Source organism: Neltuma alba, unplaced genomic scaffold (genome assembly GCF_004799145.2).
Source record: "Neltuma alba isolate B1F8T4 unplaced genomic scaffold, ASM479914v2 tig00011342_pilon, whole genome shotgun sequence".
Taxonomy (NCBI): Eukaryota; Viridiplantae; Streptophyta; class Magnoliopsida; order Fabales; family Fabaceae; genus Neltuma; species Neltuma alba.
In genome coordinates, this window is record NW_021636043.1 from 186,864 (window position 1) to 211,537 (window position 24,674).

The 24,674-nt window shown below is 34.1% G+C and overlaps 1 protein-coding gene and 1 long non-coding RNA gene across 2 annotated transcripts; one reads left to right on the forward strand and one right to left on the reverse strand.

The window, feature by feature from the left end:
- Window positions 1-1,696: 1,696 nt before the first annotated feature.
- On the forward strand, window positions 1,697-19,094 carry LOC114712243 (sodium/hydrogen exchanger 8-like). Its single transcript, XM_028896721.1, is given in 25 exon segments — window positions 1,697-2,072; window positions 3,636-3,686; window positions 4,197-4,288; window positions 6,119-6,196; window positions 6,267-6,424; window positions 6,591-6,692; window positions 6,768-6,817; window positions 6,820-6,884; window positions 7,300-7,352; window positions 7,427-7,492; window positions 8,792-8,836; window positions 9,045-9,097; window positions 10,856-11,040; window positions 11,397-11,444; window positions 11,617-11,724; window positions 13,687-13,918; window positions 14,437-14,739; window positions 15,285-15,382; window positions 15,714-15,845; window positions 15,951-15,960; window positions 15,963-16,159; window positions 16,253-16,459; window positions 16,784-17,045; window positions 17,801-18,099; window positions 18,600-19,094. Coding segments are annotated over 25 exon segments (3,423 nt in total). The 5' UTR covers window positions 1,697-1,849; the 3' UTR covers window positions 18,906-19,094.
- Window positions 18,232-18,590, reverse strand: LOC114712246 (uncharacterized). The gene is made up of 2 exons (XR_003737214.1): window positions 18,437-18,590; window positions 18,232-18,401 (listed from the first exon to the last, which is right to left on the reverse strand). It is a non-coding gene; the product is annotated as an uncharacterized LOC114712246 (long non-coding RNA).
- Window positions 19,095-24,674: the final 5,580 nt, after the last annotated feature.

Here is a 24,674-nt window from a genome sequence, read left to right on the forward strand (position 1 = left end):
AATTATATTTTGCGCAGTAGTCAGCCTGTATATTAGTTGGTTGGCGAAAAGAAAAACAAAACGTAGAGATAAGTTGTCGATCAAAGAGTAGGTCCAAAGGATAAGAACACTAAATATTCTAATAAGAACGTATAATTAAGTGGAAACGTCCCTGTAAACCGAAATAAATAAATGGATGATTACATAAGAAATTAGTTGTCTGTTAATTACGTGTATGACTTTATAAACAACAAGGGCCAGGTGGTAATATTTTGAAAGAAATTGAATCAAATTGCCTAAAATTAATGCTTTTATTTTTGCCGCTAAAATTAGTTAGCGTTTAAATCCAAATCACTTGCAGAGATTAGGTTACTAAACTACGTGCTAAAGCATTGTTTATACTAACCCGGGGGGTATGGTTGAGTGGTAGGAGCTCATCCTCCCTTAACCAGGTGTTGAGGGTTCAATCCTCACCTCGGATATGGAAAAGCTTTAAAATCTACTTTTTTTTCCAAAATATATAACATAATTAATAACAAATCTAAAACAATTTACGATATACAGAAAGGAAGAATAGCATCTAATTCCTTCAAGTTTTGCGTTACTGGCATGAAATTTCTTCGACCATTAAATTATATTCCCTCACGTTGTTATTTTTATAAGCGATCAGCAGTAATTTTACATAAATTAATGAAATTAGTTTCCTCTGATAAAATATCAAAATCACGCCTCAATAGAAATTATTAGTCAGAAAATTTGATTAATTAGTTATAAAATCTTATAATTAGTTAAGTATTGGAGGGAATAATAAAATATAGAGAAAATTGCAGATAAGACCTTTCAATATATGAAATTGTAATTTAGGACTCTTAATTTGAAAAATAGCAGATAAAGACCTAATTTCATATGAAATTTTGGTGAAATGTCTGAAATTTTGGTGAAATGTCTGAAATATCCTTTTGCCAAATGACAAGTTGACTATGGAAAATAACAAGTTTACTCTAACGAATAACAACTTCAACAGATTAAATCACAATTTGGCTGAGAGGCATTTCAGAAATTTCACCAAAATTTCATATTTGTAATATAGAACTGGGTCTTTATCTGCTATTTTTCAAATTAAGGGTCTCAAATTATAATTTCACATGTTAGGGACTCTTTATTTGTAATTTTTCCTACAATATATTATATTGTGAAATATGTAAAGCTTTTATGAAAAGGACAAAAATAGGAGGGAGTGACAATGAACTGCGCCAATCTAAAAGGGTAATTTCTTCTACGTTAATTAAGCTAACAAATTGTATATCTTTGTATGAGTAGAGAGTTGCAGATTAGCAGACCAAAAAAAAAAAAAAAAAGAGTTGCAGATTAATGGACAAAATAAATCGATACCCTTCTAATGCGATGAGAATTAAATTCCAAATCAACAGTTCCAGCGTTGTTATTTTGAAGTTAAGCATAGTCAAAACAAGTTAAAGTACAGAAAATAATCTTGATTTGAGATTGAGATTTAATAATTTTTAATTTTTTTTTCAAGATTTTCTGTTTAAATAATGAGTTGTTAATGTGAGTGGGGTATTCGGTAACAAAATTTAGATCACATATACTGACAAATGCGGATCTTAATCTCATATAAGCATTGTTTTGTCGTCTTGTTCGATATTTTATATCATAAACAAGTACATGGCCGCCGTGGCTGGCGCCTTTAGACAGTGACGCGGGGGAGTCCTGGTGGGGAGGGGGGCGTGTCTATAGGCCGTTGTTGTTTTGCTTGTCTTCTTCTCTCCCACGTTCTGCGATCATCATTAAGCTGAACTACTACTTTCGCTTTGAAAACTTTCCTCATCTCTAGCTGCCTTAATTAGTTCCAATGGCGGCAGTGACAGAGATGCTATTTCCTTACAGAATAATGGCCGAAGAAAATTCTACTTCGGATTCTACTTCTCCGGAAGCTGAGTTGAATCCAACAGATGCAGTAATATTTGTAGGAGTCAGTCTGGCTCTGGGAATTGCTTGTAGGCATATTTTGCGTGGTACCAGAGTCCCTTATACTGTTGCTCTGCTCATCATTGGCATTGGCCTTGGATCATTAGGTTCGCTTTCTGATCATTCTTCATCCCCAGTCTTTGCTTGCTTCTCTTGTTTTGTGACAAATTTTGCTGTCCTCCTTCGGCATTCTGAACTGTTCAATACTGGATTTGAAATTTATATCATTAATTTTTTTTTCTGGGTTGTTATAAGCAACAGAGGTTTGAAAATAATGAAGTATGAAGCTGATGCAAGAAGCTTCTGGGAGCTAGAAAACATCTGGTCTCAAATAGAATAGAAAGAGAAAAAAGAAATCCCCGATGATCATGGACTTTTGATCTTAATTTGCCTTCAATATTTTATTCATGACATTTGAAGAACTGATTTCATAAATTAGGCAGTGAGAACCTCTTTTTCTTTAATCTAAGTCCTGAAACTAACAAATCAGTAACAGACGTGCGAGACACCAAATAGTTTGTTTGTAGACGCACACCAACGGCTGTATGATTGATCCAGTTCAATCTTTCTCTTGATCTAAATAAACTCGTACTGTTGCTTCATATGCCATCGACATGCCATCATGATATTGTTCATCATACTTGAAGCAGATCTAGAGAGTAGTTCAAGTCAGAATAGGTGATAAGGAATAATTCTCATTCCTTCTCCCCTGCGCATTTTTCAGTTAAATCTACAAAAAGATGCAAAAAGCAATGTTTCTTTTTCTTCATCCTCTATGAATCTTTACTTAATTCTAAAGTTGCTTTCTGGCAATTTCTGTTTTTCCAATTTCTAACTCTTTGGGTCTTATATTACATTTATATGCTTAATCTATAAGCTTATTTAATTTTATGCTTATTTTTATATATTTATTTCATGCAAGTTGCCAGAGTTCTTTCATTGCTCTTTTAAGAAACTTTGCTTGTAAAACATGTCAAAAACGCGAGTTTTTGAATGCTAACAGTAACAACTCTAGTTCCTAAAAATGTGACATTTGCAGTTCTGACCTAGGATTAATGAATAGATAAAACAGCGCATGTATCATTTATGCATGTGATATTTGAATTCAGAAGATAGAAAAACGGTGATTAGACATCGGGTAAATGTAAGTGATGTCACCAAGGTGATGGTTGTGAAGACAAAATGTGTGATATAGTCATTATTGTGTCAAAAAGCACAACTGTACTATTATAGTTTTATTAGTTCAGACAAAATCTTCGATTGATCTAATGTAAAAGCAACAAAATCCATTTTTATGATAATTACGGGTGTCTAATATGCCAAACAAAGTGATTTCCAGAGTCCTTTATCAATTTACATAGTGTGCTCGTTTTCTTCATTTTCAAATTATCTGGCTAAGTTAGCTTGTCAGCATTCTTAATTGATTATCATGTCTATCCATAAAGCTTAAGTAGTTCTTTTTGTTCCATTCTTTGGTCCATTAAAGGCACCTTGGGTCTATGGACATCTTAAAACTTTCCTATTGTGAATTTGGCACTTCCAGATTTCTTCAGGTTGTCAAAACAAGCTACTCTTTGTTTATTCTTATGCATATTTGGTTGTGTCTTTTGATTTTGCCTATTCTTAAGATTACGAGTAAGTTATCTGACGAGCATTGGACTTCTGAACAGAATATAGTACTCATCATCAACTGGGAAAGATTGGCAATGGAATTCGTATTTGTAAGTTTGGACAACATTTCATTTTAGTTATTTCGAACTCTATGTACATGCCAATGGAGATAACTCAAACTCTTGGCGATTAGAACTTGATTTAAACTCTCGGGAATTGTAACTTGATTTTGTCTTAAGCATCATTTTTTTGTTTGAATATTCTCTTAGTCAGGTTGCCTTCCTTGTTGGATGCATTAGAAAGACGGCACTAGATTACACCTGAGGAGAAGGAAATTCCTTCTCTAAAATATTTTGTCGTCTTGTTATTTCCTTCTGCTAGCATCATTATATTAACTGAATTGAAAAAAACTAGGTTGTCGTTGATGATCTTCTTGTGCCACTGTATAAGCAGCTTCCTTTTCTTTGACTTCTGAACATTTGGAGCTGGGAACTTTTCCTGGCTAAAAAATTATATCTGTTGAATCAACTTCTCGTACCACTAGAAAAACAACTTAAGCATCTTTGGTTTTTCCTGCTTGTTGTTCAAAACAATTAGATATTAGCAATTTCCATATGCAGGGTCAACCATTGATCCAGATCTTCTGTTAGCTGTTTTCCTTCCTGCCCTCCTTTTTGAGAGCTCATTCTCAATGGAAGTTCACCAAATTAAGGTTTCTTTACTGTTTTCTTTCCTTGGAGCATCTGTAGTTGTATTTAGAGTTACAATATGATAATCTCAGACTGTTGTGCTTGACCCTTCCCCATGTATTCGTGCATGCAATGGTATCTCTTGCATGATTATGTGCAGGAACATCTATTCATTATATTTGACGTCTGTAAAAATTCACTCACCTAATTATGAATAATTTATGAACTAATTTTATGCTTTCCTAAATTTAAGTTGAAAACTGCAGTACATTTGGTTTTTTCCTAAGTTTTGAAGCCCCTGATTTATTGTTAATTAAATTAATAGAGAGAGGAAAGAAGTACTGAATAGAAAAGTAAAAGAATGATATGAAGGACAAGATATCCTTCTATATAAAATAGAAAAGAAGAAAGCTGAATGATATCACTTCAAAACAATTTATTGTAAACAAGTTCCTGTTGTTGGCAATATAGATAAAAGGTCCTGTCATTCGAAAAGGTAGAGGAGGAAAGACAGAAGAATGTTTAATCATCCAGCAGAGAAAAACTAACTGAACATGAAAGCCGAGGGTTTTTGGGGGACTTGTTTATTTGGGTGCATAATCCTAGACTCTTTAGCAAGAAATTTTTATGTTCGTACTTTTAATGGGATACGAATGACTTAATTGTTTCCTTATGGGTTTGAGCGCATTGAGAAGGTTAGTTTGAGGGACATGCTGAAGGATGTGAGAACTCTTTGGGCTAATATTTTCTTCTATTCAGTTTGTACTTTTCCATGTTTCCTGTTCTTTTTTGCGATCTCCTTCCCTTCAGTTTATGTGATTCATTGTAAGCTCAAGTTCTTAGGTGAATACTTGGAGATTTGTTGTCTCTTAACATGCATTCTCACGGAAAGTTGAAAGACTGCTGCCTGTAAGTTTTAAGCATGGATAAGACAGATGGCCACTCTTTTCTTGTCTTAAAACGTAACCTAGTTAGGAGAATGGTGATGAGGACGATTGAAGTGACTTTGCTACTGTATGGAGAACCAAGTTTTAATCTTGAAGCTTAAACTACTATGTTTTTATCTTTGACATTATGCATCCTAGTCTAGAATAAAAGCTTTCGTGTGGGCTGTCACTTGTCAGATAATACATGCAAATAGTAACTTTAGGCTTTGATAGTGATTAGGGAAAATTTGTAGGACAAGCCTTGAGGGTTTTGCAAGAAGGGGAAAACGACAGGTACAGAAGTGTGAAGAACTAAATTTATTTATTTATTTTTTGGTGAAATGAAGAACTAAATTTATGTATGCTTTAGAACCTTATCCTTTAATGGCCTAAACCTCAGGATGGGTCTAACACGGGCAATAGATGTATCCCATCCTTCTCAGACTTAAAAAGACATAAATCTTTTGTTAAAATGCTGCCTTCAACTATGTTTCTGAACTAGATCCTTTTCTCCTTAATTTACTAGCATCTCCAATTTCCCTGACTCATCTATTATTTTGTGTTGTATTGCTTTCTATTTGTTGACAGGCCTTCCTCCAACTGCAGTGAAATTCAATATTCTCTTCGTCTCAGAAATGAAAAATAACAAAAACTGAAACTAAAAAAAATGTGAAATGAGTCGACAAATTGAGCCTGAAAATTTTGCATATTTTATTTATGGGATTATTTTAAATTTAATAAGAAAAGGCTATCTTGCATGATTGTGTAGTGAGACTCTAAAATGGAAACCAAGAAATTGGAAACTCAGACAAGATTACATGAGTGACTAGCAGTGGTGCTATAATGTAATGAATTTATTAGCTGTATTATGCTTATTTACCAGCTTTAAGCTGTCTGATTTTCTTTTCTTCTTGAATTTTGCCGCAGAGGTGTATTGTACAAATGATATTACTAGCTGGTCCAGGTGTTGTTGTATCAACCTTCTGCCTTGGATCTGTTTTGAAGGTATATGAATTTATGTGCTTAGGTTTAGTCTTCCATGTCATTTTTTAATCAATTTTATATCATAATGCAGTTGACTTTTCCATATGGCTGGAGTTGGAAAACATCACTATTGCTTGGGGGACTTCTAAGTGCGACTGATCCTGTAGCAGTTGTGGCTTTGTTGAAAGAGCTTGGTGCCAGCAAGAAATTGAGTACAATAATTGAAGGGGAATCCTTGATGAACGACGGGTATTCAAATTTAGATGATTTCACTCTTATTCCATTTTTCTTCTTATTTGTTGAGGAAGTGGCTTAAAGACCTAAAAGATATAACCATGTTATTGTTTGTGCATGTGGTGATTCTGTGTCCTTTACATATTTTGTTTTTGAAAGTGCTTACATTTTTCATGTCCAGAACGGCAATTGTGGTCTATACTCTATTTTTTCGGATGGTCCTTGGAGAGAGCTTCAACTGGGAGTCCATAATCAAATTTCTAGCACAAGTTTCTCTTGGAGCGTAGGTTTCACCTTCTTCTTTATTGCATTGTTTGCAAAATTTCATCTTACTTAAATAATTATTTCCTTGGTCCAGTGTAGGAATGGGTCTTGCCTTTGGGATAGCATCTGTTTTGTGGCTTGGATTTATTTTAATGATACAGTGATAGAGATCACTCTAACACTGACTGTTAGCTATGTTGCTTTCTACACTGTAAGTTGCCTTTCAGACCTGGTTGCTTGTTTTAGTAAGTTGAAATGTTTGCATATACGATATTCAACTTGGGGAACTTAAAATGAATTAAATATCAAATGTTTTGCTAATTTGTGTAAAAAAAATTTTAAACCAGGATGACATCATCCATGTCTTCACATCTTCTCACAACTCTCACCCTGTTGAAGTGTTATTGCAGTATTTTGTGATTGCATCAAGCCTTTGGGCTCTAATCATTTTAGCACGGCTTATGTTAAGAAAAATAGGGAAAGCAAAAGTTAGGAAAAAGAAAAAGACAAAAATGTGCTGTTGAAAGTATTAAAAGTTTGAAACTGCACAAACAGCCCATTTATATTGTTGCATAGTGTCTATATTTGTCTATAGAAAACTTCAATGGTAATTTTTTTCCTGATAGGCTCAAGAAGGTGCTGATCTTTCTGGCGTTTTGACAGTGATGACACTGGGGATGTAAGTTGAACTTCTGTATGAAGCATCTTTATCACTTGAACTTTAGAAATCTTGTTATTGAAACTGTTGAGCAGGTTTTACTCTGCCTTTGCGAGGACAGCTTTTAAGGGTGATGGACAACAAAGCTTGCATCACTTTTGGTATGGGCTTGTGCTTTGTCTATATAAATTATAGGGGCATGTTATATTTCGTGAAGCTTAAACTGTCAATGGAGCCAGATTTTTAGTTTAATTTTTAAATTTCAATTGTTTTAAGAATTGACAATGATAGAGTGAAGGCATATTACAGTGTCATTGAATACTCACTAAACAAACACGCATTAACAGCACAACAATGCAGTACTAGAACCACAAGAGCAGTACAGTTTTCTACCTTTTGATGGGTTGGCTTTCTACCTAAAGGCTAAAACCCGACTAAAATTCTCTTCCTCTTTCTCCTCAGCCTTTTCTTTTTGTATACCCTGTCAACAGCCCTTAACTGCTCCCTCCTGCCTTTTTATCACAACTACCTTCTTTTGCCCCTCTACTTTTCTATCTTATCTGGTTTTTAACCTTTGTGCTTTCTTTTGGACCACTAGTTCCCCCTCGGTGCCCTTTTGCTACTCCCTTGTGCTTCATCCTGTATGTTTTGGTTGCAGCAGTTGGCGGGTTCCATCATTCAGTTCATTCAGTATCACCTTCTTTTGCTTTCTCATTGGAATTCTTGTTTATGTTCTTGATAGGATTGAGAATATCATGCAAGACCTCCTATGATAGGGTTTAGGAATGACATAGAACATTTAGTATATCATAGTGGTGTCTTCCGGGCTAGAGCATGTTGATACTCTTGCATTCTTTGTTTCTCTGCTTGCACCTTTGATGGGAATAAATTATTTTCTTGACCTCAGCTCCTATCTTTTAGTCAGTTCCTTTTACAGCCTTGCCAAGATTCTTATTATCATTTGTAACCCATTACTCTTATAGTTTGTTATTCATGCTCTCCTTCTTGGACTTTATATTTCCTTAATAAATAGTTTTAGATTAAAGGGCTACTCATTCTTGCTACTTGTTGGTTTTCTGTTTACTTTAGACATAAGTTTAAAGCCCTATTATTCTCTTATGTTTTCTCCAAATACTTTTTGTCTAAATATGGATAAGATGATGATAGGCTTGTGACTCTAGCAGTGCTGCAACTGTTACTGCAGAAGAATCCGGCTTTGAAAGTTACAATACTCATTCTACGTATGAAGCACAAAGATTTTAGAAAAGGAGCCATACCTGTTTCTAACATGTGTTGGATCAATGGACACTTCTATTTTACATTGTCACAATGTTGGCATCTGTGTCATGTCCCTTATCTATGCCAGTGTCAATTCTTACATTTGTTTTAATGCCATTCATATTTTCCTTTATTATCTGTTTCAGAAAGTGAATCATTTTTCAATCCTTTCTTTTTCCCAGGGAAATGGTTGCTTATATTGCTAATACATTAATTTTCATATTGAGGTTAGTACTCAACCCAACTTTCAAATAAAATTAATCCACTGATGTGAGATTTTGAATAGGCTGCTCAGGTCTTTTTCAAATTAATGAATATATTTATATATATTAATTCTGGTTGAACAAAATTTTAAACAACTGAAGCATAACTTTAACATATATTATTTTTTAAAATTTTTAACTGATTTTTTCTTTTTTTTTTCTTTTTTGGCAGTGGAGTTCTTATAGCTGAAGGCATCCTTAATGGTTACAATGTTTTTGCTGATGGTACTTTTCACTTATTGAACTCTATTTGGATGTTTGTAGCATTATTTTCTTCTACCCCGTTATCTAAAAGAGGAAAGCCATTCCGGGAATCTTTTTATATGCTAATAGGTGGTCGTAATCGGTAAAATATTATATATTCATATATGAGTGTGTGATGTTCATGCATCTCAAGCTCAATAGAGAATATTATACTTGCATTCTACAAGCATTTGTCTTTCCTCTGTCTGTCATATCTAGGGAAATGGAAATCTCAACTCAGAGAAGGAAAGAGATGAGAGGTCTTCAAAACTTTTACTTTTCTTTCAGGAGGATATTAGGTCCTGATGGAATCCCCTCAGGAGTTCTTTGGAATCATATTATGATTGTGCTAGAGCGCAAGTTTATGTAAATAGGCTACAATTCTGGAAATAAACACACACGGAGTCATCTTCCTGTCCCAAGCGTTACTCTTTATTCTTTACCCATCTTGACCCAAAACCCACAATATATAAACCCCCTCTCGCATGCACCTCAGACACCATGTGACTTAGCCATTTTCTATTGGTCATGGAGCCCACAGGGCCTTAGTTTGCTATTGCTCTTCACTATAAAAGTAATGACACTGTTTTTTTTCCATCAATGACAGAAAAAGATGAAGGGTAATGAGATTAAACTCAAATTAGCCATTGGCACATTTGCCTGTCCCTTGCAGAAATCTCAAGCAGTGACATTTTACAGCTGTGGTCGTTAAAAAACTATATAATAATGAATATATACTCCTCCGGTCCTTAATATAAGACCCAATTGTTGAGTTGGTTTTGGTTCTAAATATAAGACCCATTTCTCATATTTATCAATTTTCTCTAAATTACCCCTATGGATACTCCCTCAACCATAATCAAGTAGAAAAGAGGAAGGGGGTATTAAGAAAGATGATTATGGTGTTTTAGGAAAAATGTGTCACATTTCTTATAATTAACTAACTTATCTAATTTTCTTAATCTAATCAAATTAGTTAAATGGGTCTTATATTAAGGACCGGAAGAGTATATTGTATGTTCTGTAGTTTACTTCTACTTTTATCCTTGTTGAATCATCATTTGTACAAAATTTTTGTTTGAGCATTACATGTGGAAAATTGTACCGAACGTATATGCTGATAAATTAGGATTTCTTTTGTTTGGTTTACTTGTCTTAGTAGGATTAAGATTATTGAACTTACCTATATAATGCTTAATACATGCAGATGGAATTTCATTCTTTATCACCAAATTGATTATTGATGAAAGTGTTTTTGGTTATGCTTGGGTGGGGGGAGGGTTTAATTGAAACCTTTCACTGGTAGTTTTTAATAAGGGAAGGGTAATGAAGTATTTTCAATGAATCTCATAAAATCCTTATTTTTTATTTTCTTTTAAATTCCCCAATTCAAGAGATTGTGGAAGAGAGCTTTATTGAAAGGGGGAGGGTAAATTATCAGTTAACCATCCTGTTCTCTTCCTTCTGTTCCCATCCTTTTCTTTTGGATTTCTTGTCTATGCTTCTCCTAACTTTCTTATGTTTCTTTACTCTGTAACACAACATCACTGAGATAAGAATGATTCAACCGAGATGCTTTAATGGTTAAGCTGATGCTTTTCTTGATGCTCTTGTTGTTATTGTCATTTGCTTCCCTTTCTTGTAAGAAGGCCTCTGTTTTCCCCTGGTTACCAAGTGTAAGAAGTCTTATCCACTTTGTAAACCTTGAGGAGTGACTCCAAGCTAATGTATTCGCCACAGGAAAATCATGGGCCTACCTCTTTCTTCTCTATGCTTATGTTCAAGCATCTAGGTGCATAGTAGTTGGAATACTTTTTCCCTTCCTACGTTACTTTGGATATGGTTTGGAGTGGAAAGAAGCTGCAATTCTTATCTGGGCAGGATTGCGAGGCGCAGTTGCCTTGTCATTATCATTGTCAGTTAAGGCAAGTATACATGGACTTGCGGTGCAAAATTGATTTTCTGTTAATTACTACCAAGATCATTGCAAGATGATTCTGTGGGTAGATTTATACAATTATTTTAGAGTAAACTACTTTAAGATCCTTATGAAATTCTAAGCTTAAGGTTCATTAAATAGTTTAACTTAAAGATATGCCATAAAGTTGGTTACATTCCATCAATATTCACTAAAAAATTAATTCTAAGGGTAAAATTTCACGCCAATGTGATAGTCCCCTGAAAAACAATGGGAAAATATGCTTTCATGAGGGTAACATTCACAGGCATTCTCTTTATTTTGTAGCCTAATTTTCTAATGATGTAACTTTTTTTCTTTTAGCGTTCCAGTGGCAGATCAGCTGAGTTGAATTCAGATACAGGAACACTGGTATGTGAACAATTCCAAGTATTGATCACATTCAGTTTCGAAATTTATGGGCAAAACGTTTCTGAAATCTCTGATGCAAATCATCTATATAATTCGAGCTCATTTCAAATTGAGAACTCCTCGGCATTTAAGTTACTTGTTTAATTGACTGTGGGATTCTTCATATTTGCAGTTTCTATTCTTCACTGGTGGAATTGTGTTCTTGACTCTTACTGTGAATGGTTCGACCACTCAGTTTCTTTTACACTTCCTTGACATGGATAGATTATCTGCAGCTAAGGTCTGGCTTTTTCTGATGTTCTGGATGCAAGCTATCTCCTCATCTCAAAAGATGAAACGCTTTGATATGTCATATTCTAAATGCTGTTTAAATACTTATCTTTGAGATATTTAGCTATATGGTGTTTATTTTGAAATTTGTATTCTGTTTTTTATGGATACCTGCTCATAGATTTATTTTCTTAGGCAAATGTCTCAGCGAACTGTTAGAAAATTATAGAACAGGGGGATGAAAAGAGAGAAAATATAGGTGATGGAAATCTCTACGGTCTATTAAGATTTGTGTTTTAAGATTTTGATTTGAACTATTCTATGTTATTTTTTCGAGGTTAGATTTTCTTTGTTTTAGAATAAGGTAAGGTCTATAGGATTATCTTATCCTATTCAGAATTTTGGTTTAAATTTTATGGAATCTTTTAGGATTTATTAGATTTGGATCAGAATTTTTATTTTGAATAATGATACCTAGGGCTTTATCAATGGGCCTAAGGTTTAGACCTTTTTGATGAATTGAATCAAGTTTTAGTGTTTTTCAGTATCTCTTCCTTTTCTCTTATCTCAATTCCCGTTTCACATCAATTTGGCATTAGAGCTTGGTTGTTGCCTGAAAATCACAAAATATCATCTAAACCCCTAAACTTTTCGTTGCAAATCTGGATTTCATAGATCCTGCTGTTGAATCACTGAACCATCACCACCACTGTGTTCTCTTAATAGAATGTGTCTTATCCACACTGACCCTCATTGCCAACTACCACAGGATGCAACATCGCATGTTGGAAGAACTCCTTGGGTGCAACTTTTGTTCACCCCAAAACCTGTTTTCCAACATTTTCACCCCTTTTTTTTAATTATTATTTTTTATTTTGCATGATTTCTTCTGCTTCAGTCCGTTGCAAAGCCAAGGATCATCATCCCTAAGGCTTCGTTAGGGTAAAATTTTAAATTTTGGCTTGTAAGTTGCATTTGTAAAGCCCAAAGACCCTCTCTTTTATTAATTGTGATTCTTAGCTTATGATAGAGGTTAGAATGCTTTAAGCTAAATCCTATCACTTCTTACTGTTTGGCGCCTAAGTTTGGTTTTCTTATCACTCTTTTCATAATTTTCATATAGTGATCACAAGAGAAAAGGGAAAAAAGAGTTCCAAAAGAAAGTAAGTCGAACCCAGAAGAAAAAGAGAATAGGGCGTTGAAATTTTGCAAGTCAGGCCTTTTTTTTTTTTTTTTCCCAAGGTTATGTTAATTATCATATTTAGGGCCTGCTTAGCATTTAACACCAGCATCCTTCTTTTATTTCTTCCCTACCTTACTAGATCAGGAAATCACCACCTTAAATCTGCTACAATCAACAATACCCATGTCACACAAACAACCCTTGAGGAGTATGATACGGCTCACAGAATATACAGACCATAGATTTACAGAAACAAAACATTAGTGCATCATAGGCTTGAGGAGATGAATCTAGCAATGGACTGTAAACTTGGTGAGGTGAAAGGCATGTGCGACTAAACCATGAATGTGATTAGCTTGTCATATAAGCAGTAAGGACAAGAATGTGGAGGGTTTGCTTGAGAATTCCAAGGGCAACAGAGAAACACAACCTAGAGATGTGTACCATCTAAGGGTTAGTCCTTGACAGATCCTAGATTTAGGCATAATAGGCCACCCTATAATATACCCACGTGATTCTAGCCACTAAATGCCCATGAACCACTAGTGGATAATCAGCAAATACCCCTTTTGATCATGGGATTTCAACGGCTATAAACCGCTTGCATCCTTGATGCTCATTAAATTCATATGCACTTGGCAGTCACGTACACATTTATGGAACCATAGAGAGTGAAACACAAAGGAGATCTTCTGAATTGCCTAAATATTTGAAAAGTTCTTTTGATTTAAAATCTTCTCTTGCAGTTATCTTTGGTTGTGGCCTTTATGTTCTTGTGATTAATGACAGAAACGCATCCTTAATTATACAAAGTATGAAATGTTGAACAAAGCGTTAGAGGCTTTTGGCGAGCTTGGAGATGATGAGGAACTGGGACCTGCTGACTGGCCTACTGTGAAGAGGTATATCTCATGCTTAAATGACCTTGAAGATGAACGCATTCATCCTCACGGTGCACCGGATAGTGACAGTACTCTGGATCCGATGAATTTGAAAGACATAAGAATACGCCTTTTGAATGGTATGGAATTTGTGGATGTACTTCAATCCTAACACTTTTTCAGTTTGTAATTTTAAAGTTCTATCATTTGGTGTATCACAACATCAGTAACTTTGTCCAGTCTATCTGCACCCTGTCTTTATGTCTCATTAACTAGATTAAACATTCTAAATCTTAATCTTAAATTTAATGGAAGCCATAATGTAAAGAAATGAAATGACACTGAATTTCATATGAAAATATGTAGCTGGGGCATAAGTGTTCTCCGCTGCACAACTTGAGCAGCATTAGATGGAGGGTCTGGATTGAATAGAGAGATCCCTATTCCATCTGGACCCTCCATATTCTTTTATTATTAATTCCAACCATTCTTCTTCTTCTTTTTTATTTTTTCAATTTTGATGTTAATGGTCTAATGCTAGCAAAGTTCTTGGGTTCAGCTGAACTTTTAAAATTTTTCCTGTCCTATAACCATTAAATGCTTCAATTGATTGACATCTAATATCTTGACGAACACCTGAGCTTCCATCTTATACAAGGTGTCCAAGCTGCTTATTGGGAGATGCTTGATGAGGGCAGAATTGCACAAGCAACAGCCAATATCTTAATGGGATCAGTGGAAGAAGCTATAGATTTGGCTCCACTTGAGCCTTTATGTGATTGGAGAGGCTTAAAACCTAATGTTCATTTCCCAAGTTACTACAAGTTCCTTCAAACTAGCATGTTTCCACGGAAATTAGTTACATATTTCACTGTAGAAAGATTGGAATCTGCGTGTTGTATTTGTGCAGCTTTCCTTCGTGCCCACAGAATTGCTCGGCGACAGTTGCATGACTTTATAGGTAATAGGCTACCTTGGTAGTCTGGTCTAGTTTACCTTTCTCATACTATTTCATTTTCTTGCTTTATTCTTAATAAATATTTTCTTGACCTTTTTTGTCCCAATCCTGATAGTCTATATGCTTCAGAAAATAGCAAATTTTGTGAAACTTTTCATGCTTGCACTGAACATGACCATGCTTCATCTTAACCATTTGGGTAGGATGATTAATCTCATTAGAGGATTTTAGCTCTCACCATGATACCCCTAGTCTCTACTAGCAGTATTATCTTGATGTTTTATTTTTCAAGTAAATATATATTCACTCTGATACATAAAGTTTTTACATAATAAAGGAGGGAAATTCCTTTAGGAAGGATCCAAAAAAGGGGATAAACAAACAGGCTTTTCTGAAACTGAGTATATAATCTAAATAATGGTACGCTTCCAATTTGATACTCTCATATGCCATTACATTGTAGGTCTGGGTATATTTATTTGGGCTGTAAGAGCTGTAAATGTAATTGGAATTAGCTATATTTATTTCCGCTTCATCCATGTCTTTAGGTGACAGTGATGTTTCATCTATTGTCATCAATGAAAGTGTTGTAGAAGGAGAAGAAGCAAGAAAGTTCCTAGAAGATGTTCGTGTGGCATTCCCTCAGGTTTGAAGTCTAACTCTTTCTTTGACGTGTCTTGTTACTTTGCTGGAGTCTTTGGATTCTGCTTGTCAAATTAATTTACTAATTACTCCATGTGGGTGTCTGGATTAGTTTTTTAGAAATTATTTTATGGAGTATGAGGTAAGTATATGGGTGGAGTTGTATCTTGACTTGCGTGCAAGTGCTTTTTTAAAGTGCTTTTAGGGGGTTACCAAGCACCCATCATATAACAGTCAAAAGTTCATTCTCTGTACTATTAGTATAGTCCAACCATTATATTGAGAAGCATACTCCTCACTCTTGCATTATTTTATTTGATATGTCTAATTCCTAGGTTCTGCGTGTTGTGAAAACAAGGCAAGCTACATATTTAGTGCTAAATCATTTACTCGAATATGTTAAAGACCTTGAAAAGTCTGGATTATTGGAAGAGAGAGAGATGCTGCAACTTCATGATGCTGTCGAGGTATTTTTGGTGTCATTGATACTTTTGGTTCATTTGTGGCCTCAAGCTGTGTACACTCCGGTGAATAATTGCAGGATTACATAATTATTTTCACTTGTGTTTCAGACTGATTTAAAAAACTACTCAGGAATCCCCCCTTGGTGAAGGTTCCTAAGATGAGTGGTATACATCCTATGTTGGGTGCCCTGCCACCTTCTGTCCGTGAACCACTTGCAAGCAATAGCAAAGAAATGATGAAATTGCGTGGTCTGACACTTTACAAGGAGGGCTCCAAACCAAATGGTATTTGGTTAGTTTCTAGTGGGGTGGTGAAGGTAAGATAACCATTCTTTACCGTACAGCTCTAAACTTATATGACCTGATTTTTCATGCGAATAAAGTGTCTTTGACAATTGCTACTTTGGCAGTGGGAAAGCAAGATAATAAGAAACAAACATTCCTTTTACCCGACCTTTACTCATGGAAGCACATTGGGTCTATACGAAGTCCTAACTGGAAGGTCATATATCTGTGATGTCATAACAGATTCGGTGGTTCTCTGTTTTTTCCTTGAAGGTGACAAGATAGTGTCATGTCTTAAGTCAGATCCTTCAGTTGAAGACTTCCTGTGGCAGGTGAGCATAAATTAACAATACTATTGCCACTGTTTCTATAGGATGCATACCTTCTGACTGCTTATTGATGCTGAAGTTTGGAGTAAATGGTTTGTGACATTTCATTTACTAGCTCAGAAGAGAGTATTTTGTTTAGTTTAAAAACCGCATCCTTATGATGTATTTTCTTATCAAGGGATCATAACTTATTAAAAGATGTATCTTATTATATGGTTAGTGCTTTGCCCAAAAGAAAAATGATCGGTACCACAGAAAGCATAGAAATGTTACTATGATTTTGATTATTACGTTTTGCTGTGACACTCGGATTATTTTGTTTTGCAGGAAAGTGCTATTTTCCTTTCCAAACTGTTGCTTCCTCAGATATTTGAAAAGATGGCAATGCAAAATTTAAGAGCGCTTGTTGCAGAAAGGTCGGTGATGACTGTATACATAAGAGGAGAAACGATAGAAATACCTAATCATTCCATTGGCATTCTACTTGAAGGATACGTTAAAACTCAAGGTCTTCAAGAGCTGGTAACATCACCAGCAGCTCTTTTGCCTTCACATGGGAATCTAAGCTTCCGAAGTTTGGAAAGTTCCAGTGAGTGAAATTATATTTATGCTCTCTCAAAGATGTGTTCCTGATAATTTTCCTTTTTAGTAAGGCAAGCACAAACAACGATTAATTGAAGGACAACAGTTATACAAATAGGGAAATGACATGAGAGGGAAGGCTATTTCAAGTGTTCGTATCTTCAGTAGGAAGAGGAAGTTGAGTTTTCTGTTTTAGTGTCTTTTTTATCACCACCGGTCACGTCTTCCCCCTCACATCTGCATCATTGATGCTTATCGTAAGACTTCTTATTTTGAGGACTTAAATAAGAGGCTTGGGGCAACAACTTTTTCACAATAAAAAAAGGGTTTCAAGTAATAATCTGATCTGTCTCTTGCATTTTCTGTTTCTGTATTTTTGTTAGAAATCATACAATTAAGGAAAACCTTATTTTATGTTTTTTTATTATGTAACATAATTGTATCTATGTCAAAATGTAATATTGGTAGATTTGCAGTTATGTGAAATTCTACGTATTTGATGATCATACTACTTCAATATATCCAAAGACTTGGCCTTGGATAGAGTTCAATAGCATTGTGTGATTCATGTAGCTGACCTGAGCCAGTGGGATAAGGCTTTGTTGTTGTTGTTGTTAACTTGTTGATCTTTATCATACTTCTTGTCAGCTAGATGTCCCTATAATATTTCTTCTGTAGTTAAAATATCCTTTTGGGAAGCTGCAAGTTTTATTGCGGACTAAAATGATTTTGATTTCATCTTTTTCCTTTCAATGATGCCAGGTATAAAGAACGCAAGTTTTGCTCATAAAGCATCCTCTTATATAGTCGAAACAAGGGCAAGGGTAATCATGTTTGACATTGCGGCATTTGAAGCTGAAGCTGGTCTTTCTGGGAGGTCAAGTTCACTGTTGCCACACACAGTTGATCATCCTCATAGGCCTGTAGGCAGAGAACATAGTCGTCTTATGAGTTGGCCTGAAAATTTCTTCAAGCCAAAGCAACATAAGCAAAATTCTGATGGCCAACAAACCAATAGTTTGTCTGCAAGGGCAATGCAGTTGAGCATTTATGGCAGCATGGTATGTTGGTACATAAGATTGATATCAGCTTCATCGATGAGAAACTTCAGTAGACGATGTTCTCAAATTTTCAGTCAATTATATGAAGAACTTGGCATTTTATTGGTGATATCTAATGAGTGATCAACCTTGTTTTTTTTCTATGTCGTTGTTCCTATCAAATTTAGTTGCTAGGTATATCTGATTCTATATGAGCAGGAATTTTACATTTGATCTAACATGGATCTTACACGGGCACAATGGAAATAGACTGATGTGATTGTTATGAAAGTTTCCGACATGTTCAAAATGATTTCTCCAATCTGAGAACTCTACTCCTATAGCGGGTGAACCTAACAGCGAAAAGGTCACAATGATCATCAACTGATACTGTGAAATCCATAGCATACCTTGCAAGAATACTATGAAAGTCTACGGGAAATTAAGTTATTTAAGCTTTAACTTGTAGAAATGCTATACCTGTCTCAGGCTTATTTCCTTTACTCTCTCATGTTTCTTAGGTGGAAATCCGTTTGCCAAAAAGAAGTTTGTCAAGCAATCTGCCCCGTCCCCCTCATAGTTTATCATATCCAAGCATTCAACCAGAGCAGGGCCGTGCACTTGTTTCTGTGAAATCAGAAGGAGCCGCAACTTCTAGGAAGGACCCTGAGGTGAGAGAATTCACAGGGAATGTTACAGATCCCCCAGCTCAAACCACAGAACGAAGAGCAAGTTATGCAGACGATTCAAGTGATGAATCTGGTGGTGAAGATTTTATAGTAAGGATTGATTCACCAAGCACGCTGTCTTTTCGGCAGGCATCTTGAGGGGTTAGGAGATAAATGGTGAGAATCAGCTGCAGATTATTATGTGTTACTGTATTATTCGTTCTTCCATGTGTTTGTTTTGTATAAAAATAAAACCCAGAATGTTTATTTAGCATGGCAATGGATGAGATAATCTTTCTGTAAGTGATCTAATTTATAGAATGTTGGTGTTTGATCTTTTTTCTTGGTGTAATAGATGTGCTTTATTTCGTATTTTAAAAGGTTGCGTGTATCTTTGCAGCTTGTTGAGGCTGAACTGTGGCCATAAAACTTACGAAATTAGACTAAACAAATTCGTTCGGATTCGGGCCTTGTGAGGTCCATGATGAGACCAAGTCGGGTCAAATTGATCAACATGAACAGCTCGTTCAGCCCATTGTTGGCCCAAGTGAGCATCTTGTTGCTGGCCTGCCAACTCGGATGATCGCCTTTAGTCTGGCGTTCGTTGGCGGTTGACATGTAATTTAACCTTGTTTCAGGCGTTGAATTTTTTTTTAAAATAAATTCCAAATTCAAATTTGTAAAGATTTTATCTAAAAAATAGGACATGTTCAGGTGCATTATTTGAAGTTTGAGGAATATGTCCTATTGTTTATCACCTACAAATAATGAGATTTTTTTTATTTAGAAAGACATTAAAAGTAAGACCATGTCCGCAAATTTATACTGATACGGGAGTCCTCCTCTCTTCGTTCTCAAATAGCTTGCTCTCATTCATTTAAATATCGAAAATATTTTGTTATATGTATTATTATATATTCTGAACAAAGAATGCAATGACAATATCTTGAATTTAATGTATATCATTTATTATAATATAAAGCATCCAACGAGGGATTGTATTTGTATTGCTGAAGGAAATTGTCAATGAAATTGAAAATGAAGAGAGAGAGAGAGAGAATGGTCTTTGGGGTGATTATTAATTAAAGCAAATAAATATAATGATTCTCTTTTGGCACTTTACCATAGGTAGTGGGGTATAGCATCTTCCAAAAGTCCATCATAAGGCCATCCCCATTCCAACTTTCATACTCATTTGGAAGCCGAGAAAATACAGTGACGAATTTTCTCTCCTCTAATTGGGATCATTATTGGCGCCTTTATTTGGTCAACTTTAACAGGAAATTAAAGCAAAATTCCCACCAACACCTATCGCAATTATTCGATATAGAGCCTCTTGCCTTCTCAAGTTTTAATATGACTTGCAGAGAAAGAGAGAATCCATCTGGGATTTCAAGCAGTCTTTTCTGTTCCGGATCAGATTTGTGCTGCTTCATGCTTTCTTGTGAACCGATATCATGATGTTATAGGTGAGCCTAACTCTAACTCTGTGTTTGGATGAAATGAAATGGAATAGAGTGGCTAAAGAGTGAAGCCATTCTTAGCAACAGTTTTCTCAAAGAGAATGTTGCAATGGATGGCTTTCTTTTATTAAATAATAAAAAAAAAACAGACACTAACATTTTGAAGTTATAAACAGAATTAAACCTGCAGCCTCACACTTAAAAAAAAAAAAAAAAATCCATGTTATTAAGTTATAAGGCTTATAGTACAATAGATGGCTTCAGCCGGCTCGACCTAGTGTGGCTTGGCATGCTGGGTAGCACCAAGCTTATTGAGCTAGCGGCTCAGTGAACACTCTTACTCTCTTAAAACTACTAAACAATGTGAAGTGTTTTGTCTTAGTCCACTCCTCTCCACTTGATTCTGTTAGTTGTTATTCTATGTCATTTCACATCAAACTCACAAATGCGTTCTGCGTTATATCTTTTCTATTGGTTAAGTTTAAATTCTAATGGAGTTGAACTCATTGCATCTGACAAAGTGAAAGCTAATGCCCTCAGTCAACAAGCAGTCCACGAGGTCAATGGGATAAAATTATATATTTTCTATTATGAAATTAGAAGCAATTTTTTATTCCTTAAAAAATTAAATCAACTTTGTTATATATAGTTAAGTACGAAATGTTTGGACGTATTATTCTCTGTAGGGAAAGCCATTTCTAAAATCTAGTCAAAGGTAATATCAAAACTAGGGGTTAAAAGAAAATGAATCAATGATATTATCCTATCATCAAGAGATTGACAAGGACATAGCCATATTTAAAATCTTATAGGATTTAAAAACGCTGACGTGGAAACAAATTAAAAAGAGAAGAAGAAATGTATAATTTTTTAAAATCAGATTAGATTATTGGTCGGTTCGATTGTTGAACCTATGAATTAAGCACGATTTAGATTTGATTCCAAATCCAAATATTTCCAGAACCAGTACGGCTGAAAACTGCCACAATGAACTTCAAAAAAAAAAAATTGCATAATGTATATGTATAGAATTTACAATATTAGCTTAATTCCAGTGTTCAACTATATCAATAAATTCTGAATCAATATGATAATATGTCCATTCAAAAGCACTCACTTGTATTTCAAAGCGTTTAGCAAGCTTTTGATTTTTTTTTAAAATCTACGAATAAAAATTAATATCAATTAACTATATTTTTGAAAACTTTTAATACCCGATTCCTTTAAAAATGGTTAGATATAATATTATGGAATCCAAATATATTCAATTAATGAAATTTGAATAGCATTTTGATTGTGATTTGAATATGTTGAACTAAATGAGATTTCAATTGGAGGCTCAAATGAAGAAATTAATAATTAATTTTGAATTTGAATAATATCTTAATTAAGATTTGAATATATTAAATTAAATAGGGAGCATTATAATTAAATGATATGTTAAGCAAAGGTTTAAGTAGAGAAATGAATAATTAATTTTAAATTTTCATCTATTTTTTCTAAATTTTGCATCTCTTATTTAAATCCCATTTGAATAAATAAAAAGATATACTGATATAAAAAGTGAATTTTGAACCACCTTAAATAATGTAATTTATTAAAATTTTAAATCTAATCAAATATGTTAATCCGTGTATCGTACGGGGAAGAAATTTCTAGTTTCTTGATATAACTATACAATATTAAGTACTGCTAAATCATATTCGAATGTTGTCAGACTCAATTAAAAATAATTCTCCTAAAAATATTTTCTACATTCATACAAACTTAACCTCGTGCTCAGATGGTAAAGCTTAAAAAAAATTTATTCATTATTACTCACTAATTCTCTATTGTTGAAAAATAAGATTGAAATAAAAATTAAGTTTACACAATTAATAAATAATGAATACAACTATAAATTGTATGTGCTTGTTTAAGAAATGTATGGATTTTTAAATAATAGTCATGTTCATTTGAAAAAAAAACTTGAGGTATTGTGCCGAAAGGGAATAAACCCTCATTGTTCATACATGGTTGCGTTTTGAAAAATTAATAATTAGATTTTCTGAAGAAAAAAGGGGAAAGAAATGGGAAGTCTTGCACGCCAAGGGGGAATAATGTTTCGTCTTTTCAAAAGCGACGTTGATTGAATTATCGACACACACACACACACACACACACATATATATATGTTTACAATTTGTTGGCAAAAGATTCACAAAATGACATGAATTAATTGGTCAACACCGTCACAGCCATATATATGCTTTGTGCGGTGTGGGGTCTCAATCAATCATTCATAACTTGTAATATGTGTCCGAATTCCAAAGTTTTCTTATGTCTATTCCACAACTATGCATCTCTCTCTCTCAATAGTGAAGTACATACAACCTCCTCTCCTTATAATAAGAATAATGAGTTAGATAATTAGTTAAGGTAGTTATTTGTAATAAATAAATATTTTATTTTTAAAATATTTTTATTAATTATATGTCATAAAATAAAAACTCTTTAACATACACATACAATTATTATGAAAATTACTTTAAAAAAATAAATAAATATAAGAGACAAAATCAATTAAAATATTATATTTAAAATCAAATTAAATTTCGAGCAGGTCTTATAGTGAAATATTGTAGCACTACAAGTTGGTCTCGTGGCGTGCGAAGGACGACAATGTGGTTTCTCTCGTTGGCTTTTGCATCAAAGGCCTCACTCTTATCTTTCCTTTAATACACATAATAGTCCCAAATCTTAAATCCATGATGTCTTTTTAATGTTGTGATCTTTGAGATACATAAAGTTTGAAAACTTTAATACCATGCGTATACAAATAAATCCAGGTATTGAAAAAAAGACTTTCACAATCATCCAATTAAGATAACTATGTAGAATTTTTTTTATAAAAAAAAACTACTTCTTTGCCTGTCCTAAATATAAGATCTACTTTATACCAAATAGATTTTATATTTAAGATCAAATATGGTAAATAATATATATATAGAGAGAGAGAGAGAACGAATGAATGGATTCTTTAATTTGCAATTCAATTCAAATTAATGAGGAAACAACCTACAACTTTTCCTGGGATGCTCCCAACATATAGTATTGGATGCAATATAGCCAGAATTGAATTTCATGCCCAGCAACATCCAACCACTTGTTCGGCCAAATATTCTTATTCACAAAGTGAAAATTAATGATGCATGCATGAGATTCGAGAGCAGCATCTCCATTAGGCTTTATTCTTCATTTCAGTCTTGAAACCACACATCATTCAACAAAACTAAATTCCAATTCTACAAAATATTGTCACTATACTACAAAAGAAAAGCTTTTCACATTGCTTATTCACGTCAATTATAATTAAGCAGAAAGGCCGTAAAAAAACCCATGACATTTTCATAAATAAATTAAAAAATTTAAAATGTTTTACGACAGTGGGAAAGATAAACGAAGACGTAGTATCCACATGGTCTATCTAAAAACCAAAATCTATTCTACCCAATCACAAAGTATTGTTGGAAGATGATTCATATAGTCTCTATCTCCTATTTCGAAACCTTAGAGGCAGTGAAACTGATAATCCAACGGTTCAAGAATAAGAACCATCCTCGGAATAATTTTGTAAGCTAATGTAATCACAAACAACTCTGGGGTTTCGCATTATAAAACTCACACATGTTGCCCTTTAAAATTTTAGTTAGTACCATATGTTAATTGGCTATCAATTCAATGTATCGAAATTAATTTATGGGAAGAAAGAAATGGATTTAAGGTAAAAGAAGACAATCTTTAACAAATCTTTCGAATTTCTTTTGCTATTGGGAGAGCTGTATGTTAACGAGGAAATAGAATAATTTGAACTAATCTTTTAAAATTTTACGAAGTCTTCACTTCTTTATAGTTTAATTTGAAGTTCCCTTGTTTGGGAGACATTTAAGAGGAAAACGTTTCTTCTTTTAAGCTGTTTTCTTTTTTTCTCCCCCCAAAACAAAGGAACAAAAAAGGTCATATCGCAAATCTCAAACCCTATTCAGAAGAAAATGAAAGAGGAGAAAATGAAGGGAAAAAAAGGATAAGAAAACAATTTCTCTTTTCGCTGCATGTAGAGCAGAGAATGTCAGCTTAAAAATTGAACGTTTCAAAATATAAATAAGAACAAATCTTGGGATGATTTTAGAATATTAGAGTAAAATTCTTTATCGTCCTCCATGAGGTGCACGTTTAGGAGAGTAGTTTATGGCGCTTTAATATGATTCATCATAGATTATATATCATAATGTGTGTCTGCTCACGCGAGCTATTAAGACTCCGAGAGCTCATGGCATTGAGAAGATCCATTGGACATTTCTTTTATTGGGAAAATTAATCTTTTGGTCCTTATAGTTTTAATACGTTTGTAACTTAGTCTCTATACTTTAACTCGATATAACTCAATTTTTATAGTTTTAATTTCGTTGTAACTCAGTTCCTGAAG